This window comes from Gopherus flavomarginatus, chromosome 13 (assembly GCF_025201925.1).
Source record: "Gopherus flavomarginatus isolate rGopFla2 chromosome 13, rGopFla2.mat.asm, whole genome shotgun sequence".
Lineage (NCBI taxonomy): Eukaryota > Metazoa > Chordata > Testudines > Testudinidae > Gopherus > Gopherus flavomarginatus.
In genome coordinates, this window is record NC_066629.1 from 16,598,235 (window position 1) to 16,608,916 (window position 10,682).

The 10,682-nt window shown below is 47.0% G+C and overlaps 1 protein-coding gene across 1 annotated transcript in view; it reads right to left on the reverse strand.

The window, feature by feature from the left end:
- Positions 1-2,954: 2,954 nt before the first annotated feature.
- Positions 2,955-10,682, reverse strand: part of ADAMTS8 (ADAM metallopeptidase with thrombospondin type 1 motif 8) — a 31,426-nt gene continuing 23,698 nt past the window's right edge. Inside the window, exon 9 of the mRNA XM_050921567.1 lies at positions 2,955-9,453. Within this exon, the coding sequence (XP_050777524.1) occupies positions 8,721-9,453 (733 nt within the window). The 3' untranslated portion in view covers positions 2,955-8,720. The remainder of the gene's footprint in view (positions 9,454-10,682) is intronic.

Consider the following 10,682-nt stretch of genomic DNA (forward strand, 5'->3'; position numbering starts at 1 on the left):
CTGCTGTCACCTAGTCTGTGTGTTTCCTGAAAAGGGACAACTGCAGAGAAACTCCAGTGACATGCATTTCCTTATAGCCTCCTCCTGCCCTGGTTTTTAACCTCTTAAATCTAGTTGTTGTGATACTGAGGCCTGATTAGTTGGTAGCTTTTACCAATCCATTAATAGTCTGTCACCCATGACTTCACCATATGCAGCAGCACCGAGTTGACCAATACTCATGAAATTCCATTGATAAGAGCAAAACAAAGTTTGGTTTGAAAATGAAGAGGAAAAAAATAGGCAATCCTGGCTTTTTAATGAGCTGAAAGATACGACCTAGCTGTACAGGGGCCAATGGAAGTTGTCTAAAATTAATGGTACGCAAGGTTCTAAATAGGGAGTCATGCATTTCTGTGCCCATTAACACAGTGACATGTTGTAGAGTAGGCTACTATGCACTGCCTGTGGTGGAGGACTAAACCTTTCTGTTGTTCCTGGGCTGAGACCAAAAATAGCAGCCCACACGCTCTGCCATCAGCATCATTTGCCCAATAAATCTTAGGGAAGGAATAAAAGCAACTGTTCCCAAACCACAGAGGCTTGCTAGGGTACCATTCCCACAATAAGCAAATGGATCAGCTGCATGTGCCTGAATGCATTGGAATCGGTGCCCTCAAGCAATGCCTGGTGCAGCCCCATTGCTCAAGCTGAGGGCAGGGTAAAGGAAACTTGGGTTTGGAGCATAGACCATGTGTATGCCAAGAGGGCTGGCTAGGTGGTGAGGTATGGAGGGTGGTCAAAGTGGTTTGCAAGGCGGTGAAGGGCAGCGCTGCAGCCCGCTCGCAGCCGGGTGAGAGGGGCTCCCCCCTCCAGCCTTGGGGTGCTTCTCCTGGCTGGGCAGGAGGAACCCCCAGGGGCTGCAGGAGGTGCTAGCTCAGTCGCTCCTTTAAAGGCGGCTCAGCCAGGCCAGGCTCAGAGCAGCACGGAAGGCAGAGGCCGGTGCAGGCTGCGAGGAGTGGTGCGTCCCGGGGTAGCTGGGCGGCACAGTGAGCAGTGGGGACCGCTAGTTCCTGCCCCCCGGGCTGGGGTCCGTGCCCTGGCTGGGTTGGGACTGGTGGAGAGCGGGGAGCCAGCCGGGGGCTCCGGAGCTGTGGACTGGGCTGCCAAAACAAACAAACAAACAAACGAACCATGGCAGGGCGGCCGGAATGTGCTGCCCTAAGATTGGCCAGAATGCAGCCCCTTACAATGTGCTGCCCCAGGCACATGCTTTCTCGTCTGGTGCCTGGAATCAGCCCTGAAGCCAGGCAAGGAGTGATCCTCTGCTGCATTCTGGCTGTTCCATGCCGTACTGGCAGCCCAAGGAACTGAAGCTGACTCTTCGGGAGTCTGTCTTCTTGCCTCAGAGATTCCTTAGGATATAGATGCACCATAATAATATCTGTGCCACTCCACCAGTTATGGGGGAAAAAGAGGCCCAGCCAGTGTGTCCCTCTACAGGGCTGGCTCCAGGCATCAGCATTCCAAACAGGTGCTTGGGGCAACCATCTGCAAGAGGCGGCAGTCCGTGTGTTTTTGCCCCCAAGCAGCATGCCGAATTGCTGTGTGGATGGCGGCGGCAGTTCATGTGCCGTTGAGGCAGCACGCGCGTTTCCACGGAGGCGGCAATTCGGCGGCAGTATCTATGTTCAGCTGCTCGCGGCGGCGCAGCTTCTGTTTTCCGGCTGAAGACAGACGCTGCAGCCGAATTGCTGCTGCAGAAACATGTGTGCTGCTCTAATGGTGCACGGACTGCCTCCGCTGTCCATGGCAGCACTTCGGTGTGCTGCTTGGGGCAGTGAAAACAATAAAGCCGGCCCTGTGGCAGTGACAACAGTTTTCAGAAAGGAACATGTTGAAATGTATGGCATGTGCTGGTTTTATTTTACTTTCCATGGATGGCATGCCAACCATCCCTACGGCTGGGGGTCTAGGTCTAAACAGAACAACAGATAAGCAACCATGTAATCCAAAGAGAAACGTTAGCCTCTATATGAGGTATGGCTGTGTTTTTGAAGGCTTCTGGTGACAGTACGGACTACAGAAGCAAAGCTTGTGTGAGCCAACCATGGAGTCAGACACACTCAAGTAAAACATAAGCAGAGTAATGGGTCAATTTCTGCTCAGAGACACTGGTGTAAATCCATAGTAAATTCACTGAAGTCAGTGGCATTAGTGTGTAATGCTGCTAGGATAAATTCAGAAGGGATATATAAGACACAAAGGGATGTGTTAGACTCCTACTGACTTGGCAATGTAAGATCCCAGTTGAGCACAACACCTAAGTACGTGCTTAACTTTAAGCATGTGCTTAAGTGGTTTGTTGAATCAGAGCCTAAGTCATTTAAGAGAAGGTAGAGGGAATCCAGCTAACATGTGCATCAAGAAAGGCAAACCATCTATATTATATGAAGTGAGACACCCTCTAAACTCAGTCCATACATCCAGATAAGTTTGCCACCTAATATGGCGTCAGAAGTGCCAAACTTTAGCAGCTGTATTTTTAGAGGATGATGCTACATTTATAACAATAAGGGCCAAATTCTGCTCTGACACCAATATAAATGCAGAGTAATTCATTTGGCAGCAGAGTTAAATGAAAAATGCAGTGGTCTCCCTATTTTAACTACTAGAGCATATTTCTTCTCAGGTCTAATAAGTCCTGGAGTTTTGCAGTATCTATTACCACAGCATAAGCAACCTGCAAAATGTAAACAGCTCCACAATTTCTCACAGATTTATTTTGACTGCCTCCTATCGTAATGTTTTGTTTCATTAGTTTAAAATCCAGAGGGACATTTCTGAAAAGTTATATAGAAAAACTTAAAGCGAGGATCAGAAATAAGGCTTGTGGGCTGGACATATAAAACACACAGAGGAAAGTATTCATGAAACCAAATTTAACCAGTAGAAAACAAAAACTGACAATGTGGTAATTTCCAGGAAGTCCTTTATTAAGAGATAAAGGCTAGCATTACAATTGGACTATCCATTTTCAAAGATTAACAAAACGGAACAAAACCCAGGATAAAACAAGAAAATGTTTCTTTGTTAAAATAAAATTAGAACGTTTATTTCTATTGGTTTGTTATGATTACAAAGCTTGATTGGAAATCGCGTCCTGATTTGCACACCAAACAGTAGTGAGATACGAGTTGTGTAACTAAGCAGTTAGAAAGATTAGCGAGATTTCCTCCCCCAAAACTCCACTGCGGGTGTGGGATGGGGGAGGACAGCAGCAGCATCTTAAAACACAAATGGTCACACCTTCTTTTCAGACAGTTACTGTACAAAACAAAAATTCATAATAAATATCTTACAGAAGAGGATCAGTACACTGCTACAATCCTTCACTGAAGGGAAACATATATACATCTCTCTCTATATATATAACTTATTTGACTTACATCACCATAAATGCTACATGTTTCTAAGAGAAGGATAGGTCAGGAATTCCAAAACAATCATCACCCAGTGAAATGTATGTATCAGACCTGGGCCCCAATGCCCAGGATCAAAACACCCCATGAAGAAGTTCTGATCTTGATCCAAATTTTGTGCTGAGAGTGAATCTCAATCTACGGTAACTAGAAGAGTGAGAACAAGAGACCAAAAAGGTCTGCTTAAAATAGACAGGATTGACATTGGCGTGAATGAGGAACTGGCAGGTTTCCTGCCCTTGTCACCTCGAGGTTAGCTTTACTTTTCAGTGGTCAGGGCTGGACCTCACATGCTGGCGTTAAACTATTAGCCTTCAGGAGCAGGAATGCAGCTGCTGTAAAGAATGCCCACTTCAAGCTTAGAGACACAGGCCTGTGCTGAATATAAAACAACAGTACCAGTGCAAATGCTTGCTATGATGTTACTTCCATATCAGGGACCAACACAGCAAAACACCATGGTATTTTTTCAACAGAGCTTTATATACCACAGATGCATTCTCTCCCTCGTGATCCAGCAAATCGCTGAAACCCATGCTTAACTTTAAACTCACTTGAAGTCCCTGGGACTACTCACAGGCTTAATGCCAGATGTACCTTACTGAACTGGGGACGAACAGTCCTCTTACACACTATTAGGACTAGAGCTAGAAAGCAATTGGGGAGTTAATCAAAAAGATCATGCTGATTGGGATTTGTCTGTAACCGGGAACTTACACATGCAAGAAGTTCTAGCTAATGAACTGCGCCATGGGCGTAAACAGAGGAGATCTCTCTGCTTGTTTGACACCAGTGTGAGCTTCATTATTAGTGCATATGTTTTCCTTGGCACACTCTCAGGGAAATCTCAGACTGCAATTTCTGACCTATCTCAAATAGGCACTACAACCTTGGAGAAAAGACACGTAGCTGCTTTTGAGTTAAACACTTACACACGTGAAGGAAAAAAAAAATACCAAAGCAAGAAAGCATGACTTCAGCATCCAACTATTTGCTGGAGCATGTGAGATGGTTTAAATTCCTGGAGATAGAGCAGCGTTCTGTGTATATTTCATTAGAGAGGCCTGAATTAAACCTCAAACTCTGGGGAAATTCAGCACTGGATCCAAACTTTGCAGCTGTCCATTACCTCCATAAAGGGGCCTAATAGAAATGCTGGATCCCTCATGCTGTGAACTTTTTCAGAGTCCGAATCCTGACGTGCACCCTCTGGCTCGGGTCTGACCGTTTTATATATTGTGTAACATGCCGGTAAAATGATATTGGAGGAGGGCACTATTGAGTTCATGACCTGCTCTGCAGACATTCTCAGATCAGCGAAGGGAAGCCAATGAGGATTTGTAAAGATTTCCCAACATATCTGGAGGAGAGCAAACTTGAGATTCTGTGGTTTGATTAAAGGAAACAACCAGATCAGCAGGGGTCTTCTCTTCCCTCCAGCTAAACCCCCAGGTTAAGAATAACTTCATTGGGAGTTATCTATATCCTGCTGGAGGAAGATCAGGGCCTGAACGTTCTAGGTCTTCAAAATTAAGCTAGATGTCTGGTGAGGACAGGCTTTCTGGAAAGATTACTGGTACAAACAGCCTTTCTCATGGTATTTTGGCGCATCTGCACCCAGAATCTAGAAACGAAGAGGCAGCAGTGCTAAGGTTCTATCTGGGTTCAGCTCAGGTTTGGGGCTCAGGTTTGGGTCAGTTCTTATTAAGAGATGGGTAGAAACCAGCCCTCCTTACTCTAACTTCTGATAAGAGTTCAAAGTCAAACCTCTCTTTAAGGGTCTAGATCCAAACCCCAAAGGTGAATATGCCATACTTTTGGATCTGGATTTTGAACACTTAAATCAGGAACTTTTGGATCTGGTATTTTGGTTCAGCCCAGTATTGAGATACTGGTTGAGATATTCAAATGCAACCCGAGGATTTAACCATACACCGTCGAGCGAGCTAGCTAGATTTCCTAAAAGAAAGTTCTAGAGTTTAACTGAAGAACCAAACTGTTGGTTTTAGCAGTTCTCCTATTCCTGCTGTCCCTTACGTTAAATATGGGGCAGCCAGCAGGCAGACTTCTTTATTCAAGGTGAACAAAACTGACTTCGCTTTCATTGTCTCAACTCCATTCCAAGGTGGAAGAGTCAAGTCCCTTCCCCTTTTCCTTGGCATGGCTGTTTAACAGGGCCTCAGGCAAGGGCCTCCCTTTCATGTGGGCCAAGCTAGCAGTAAATTAACGCTAGTTTATGCAGAGAGTGGGTAAAGGCTGGGGCGCCCCATAGCAGCAGCACACGTAGCAGCTTTTGTTTGAAAGGTCACTGACTGCAGGAAAAAATGGTGACCCCACTGTGGAAGTTGTCTTGGGGCACACCCCTAAGGAGGTTGCCAGAGAACATTCTGCATGAGTCAATTTCTGGAAGATTAATAATAACAACAACAACGAAAAAAATAAATAAATAAAAGAATGGCTCTTACAAGGGCTCTGCAGCCGCCCACCCACTCAGTGCTGACATCTGTGGCTAAAATAGCTTCCTCCCGGCCTCATCAAATATTGTTAAAGAATGAGAGTATGTTGCTGACCTTTAAGGAGCTGACCTCAGCCAGGTCTCTTCTATAGAGAGAAAGACCTGCGGCATGGCTGCAGCTGGCCTGCGTCAGCTGATTTGGGCTTGCAGGGCTCAGTCTGTGGGGCTAAAAATTGCAGTGTAGACATTCAGGCTCAGGGACCCTAAAAGGGGAGGGGAGGTGGATCTTAGAGCTTGGGCTCCAGCCTGAGCCCAAACCTCTGTGTTGCCATTTGCAGCCCCACAGCCAATCCCTGTAAGGCCGAGTCAATCGACCTAGGCTCAGAGGTACAGAGAACAGAAGTGATTTCCCCAAGGTCAGAAAGCAGCTGCAAAGCTAGGAACAGAACCAAGGAATCCTGCCTCCTAGTCCTAGTAACCTGCTCTTGCCACTGTTCTGATGGGGAAATGCTGGCATGCCCCTTCCTATAGTACGGGCTTTGCTTTTGCTAGAAAAACCTAGAATTAAAATACAGGGAAAATAGGGTCAATAGGTTTGAGAACCCCATTCCCTCCCCCAAATAGTTTTCAATGATCACAGAATCTTATCCTCCAGGAGGGCCACCCAGCCCTAATTAGAAAAGGACACACATGAGACAGACAGACAAATGGAGACTCTTTTAGTTCTCTGGGGTTTGTTTCCAACAATTAAATGGAAGCCGTACACACAAGAGAGACAGAATGAGAGCATCAAAAGGGAGAAGGATGCTCAGGAGTCCCCAGGGTACTTCTGGGTAATATGAGGCTTCCCTATTGAGAAACTTTGACGAAAAGTAAATTTGCAAATTTTCCCTAAAGACAGTCTGCTGCCAGGTCTGATCAGTCTCACCGGATGTGTAGCACAGGGAACTTGCTTCAAAAGGTGAAAGTTCAGAGACTGGCCAGATGTCTGCACTGGGGATAGACAACATCTGGGTCGGAGAGAGAAGAGCTGGCTGTGTTACTTAGCTCTGGCAGCAATTCCTGCTGGGGAAAAAAATAAAAAAGACTCCAGCCTTGGGAGAAGCTGTTTTAGATGTCCTAGTCCAGACTGGTCAGATGGAGGACAATACTAGGGCAAAGTGATGGGAGAATTGACTGAAAACCAAGGAGGGTTTCTGTGCCCAAGGAAACAGGGCATAGTTTAGATGCAGCATCTAGCTATATATCATGCAATAAACATTTCACTCTTTACCTTCAAAGCACTGTACAAACGTCAGCTAACCCTCATGACATCCTGTGAATCAGGGTAGTGCCAATAACCCCGTTTTACAGTGACTCATCTAAGGCTGCATAAAGGAATTAGTGTCCTTTAGACTCAGGAGTAGCTAGAGCTCAGTTCCCTACTCACAACACTCTGCCTCTTGTGACAGTTCATTGGTTGTCTGTGCAAGCTAACTGAGAGACACAAGTCGGAGAGGTTCAGATGGGCATGTGCAATGCTGGATTTGACTTTGCAGGCTGGCTTTTCATGGGGCTTCCACTGCATTTGTGCACCTCTGATGGACCGATTTTGTCCCCTCTCCTTTCATCTATTCAGATGGTGGATGGCTGTATATAACCATCTAGGAATAGAGATGGCCCTGAACAAGCCCCCTGGATCCAAACACCCCCAAACTTTGGGATAAAGGGGACTGAAATTGGAACCATGATCCACAGAAGTTTTGCAAAGGGGCCGAGCTTCAAATGGGCTCAACCAAAGCCCCAGCTCTGAACACCACTGAAGTTGAGACAAGGCAGAGGTTCGAAATTGTGCAGCTTAAGCCCCTCTGTAGTAACAAACCCTAATGGAATTTGCCAAATTAGTATAAGGTCATGTTTAAAGCTTCTGCTCGCACGGACGGCGCTTCCATTTAGGTGGCCTAGGCAATCACCTAGGGCGCCAGGATTATAGATGGGCGGCATTTTGCTGGAGGGGGTGGCAGGCGGCTCTGGTGGACCTCCCGCAGGCACGACTGCGGCAGCTCCACCGGAGCCGCGGACCAGCGGACCCTCCACAGGCACGACTGCGGCAGCTCCACCAGAGCCGCGGGACCAGGGCACGGGGGGCGGAGAAATGGCCGTGTGCCTAGGGCAGTAAAACTCCTAGTGCCGGTCCTGTCTACTCCCACAGTCTTTACTGAAGAGCATGGGAATTCTACCTGAGTAATGGCGGCAGGATCAGGCCCTTCGTCCCATACCGGTTTAAAAAACAAACAAATCTGTGTTAAACTCCGGGGTGCTAGAACAATTTGTATAGTGGGGGTGCTGAGAGTCATTGAACCAAATTGTAAACCCTAAATGTAATGGAAACCCCTTCAAGCCAGGGGGTGCGGCTATCCTACCCCTCAGCCTCCCTGCAGATGAGTCTCTCAGGCCACATATGGTAAATAATGGAGAATTGGTGGGCATGGCTGAAACTCAGGTCATCCTTTTGGGAAATAGCCTAGAATATGATTAATTGCTCCTTAAATTAAAAATAATTTGCTATTGATCAGTAAAAATAAATCACTGGACTCCTCCCTTCCCCCGGACTATTTCCCCCCCCTTCTGAGGTAGCTGTCTATTGGTGGGGGATGGAACCAGAAAAGAGTCTACCAAGCAGGTCTGCCCCCGGAGGCCTGCTCAGGTCAATTAGTGCACATTCACTTTTAAACCTACATCCCTGCTTGACTTGCCAAGTCAGGTCTGGTCTGGTTAGTAGTTGGCTACGTTATGTGTTTCCGATGCACTAGGCCTGCCTTGGCTCAGCATTCTTGCAGCACACAGGTGGTGGTCGCTGCCTGGGGCAGGGGCAAGCTGCATTTCTCAGGGGCTATGATCTTTCCTGCGTAGTCAATGCAGGTGGTGCTCCGCGTCCGCACTCCCTCGCCGCAAGTTCGGGAGCATGGCGACCAGGGGCCGAGACGCCAAATGGGGCATGGGAGGTCGCTGCAAGGCTTGATGTCCTCAGGCTTCAGAGCCTTGTCGCAGGTGGTGGAGGCCTGGTCCTCCACATCCCGGCATTCCACCGTTCGCCTCTGCCAGCCAGAGCCGCAGGTTTTGGAGCACTCGGACCAGTCTCCCATAACCCACTGCGAGGTCAGCATGGGCTGGATGATGTTGGCTGATTTCTTTTCCTTGACCTTCTGCTTGCTAAAAGGGATGTCCTTGGGGAGGAAGAAAGTGTACTTCACCTTGGGCGGGAAGACCTCACTGGAGACGGTCAGCAGTTGGACAGTGAGAGATTCCGGAAGCTGCTGGAAGCTCTGGAGCCGCTCCAGGGTTGTCAGAGAGCCACTGTACTTCAGGATTGTCCCCTTCACCAGGAGGTCTTGTTCCATGGCTGAAATGGCAAAATCTCCATTCAGGAGGTACTTGCCATCCAGGGTTCTCAAAGCCAGGTAGTTTCCATCGTGCCGGACCCCTCGGTGGCTGCGTTGTTTGATGTCAATGTTGGTAGCTCCAGCAGGGATTGTGACGATGTCATTATATCCATACCTGTGTGGATCAAGAGGAGATGGTTGTCATCCTGAACTTACAAACAAATTAGTACAGGAACGGGATAGCATATTGCCTGTGACAAGCGTGATCTAATCAGCGCTCCAGTGCCATGGATGGGGAAAATTCTGCAACAGCCTCCGATAAATGTTAAACGGGAGGGTTTTTCTGAACAGAATGTGAAAATGAGCAGTGCAATCAGTTATTTATTTTGATATGAAATTCCCTTTATTTTACACTGCCCCTACATTTTTACATTGCAGTGGGCCTGCAGAGTTTTGTACTGGAAGCTCAGATCTGCATTGGGACCTCGTCATGGACACAGAGGAGAGTTTTGACAGCTGGGTATGAGGCAGCTGGGGCTTTTGGTACCTAGGGAGAGATCAATGACAGTTTGGAACTTTAAGATAAGAACAATGGCTGGATGTTTCTGCTAAAACAATCAGCAGTTAAGCAGTTACTGATATTGATGTTTATATTGTCGTCTTTAGGTTTCAGAGTTAACATATCTTGTGAGATGAGTGGGGCATTTCACACCTCTTTAAGCTATTTTTTCCAGGCCATCTGCAGATTCAAGCAGATATCTCCACATTGGTTGCACTTGGTTTACGTTTCAAAGGTTTTCTTTGCAACCATCAGAGATAGCACCTGAGTTTTAAAAAAATGAAATCAGATTCTGGAGCGCAGTTTTGCCGCTGGGCTGGATTCCATGGCAAATTGTGTCGCTGTAGAATCCTGGAGTATACAGGGGCCTAGAGACTGCAGTGTGAGCACTGAGTCGTGGCTATGGACTAAAAGGCCTTTAAGTCAGGGACTGTCTGTCTTTGTGCCTTTTACATTATCTGTGCTGAGCAAACAATAATGAGAATTTGTGACAGGTATGAGGCAACTCACTAGAATCCAGCACCTGTAACTGACAAGACTATTTACACACAGCATTTCAAGGGCTTGTGTTGCGGCTCGCAGTTACGCGTAGAGTATTTTGGAACAAAGCCTTAGGGTCGAATTTTGCTCTCAACTGTGCTGGCATCCTTAACCCTGACCTTAATAGGTTCTCCTGTAGATCAAATCCTTTTGGCTGTCATTACCATGTTAATCGCTTTTCAGTCAACCACAAGCAGTTCATTGGCAAATGGAACTTCCATTCATTGTGTTCCCTGGAAGGAAACCGTTTAGGAAATCTAATTTGACCCCGGGAGTAATCTCGCCACATGGAATTTGATATCTTA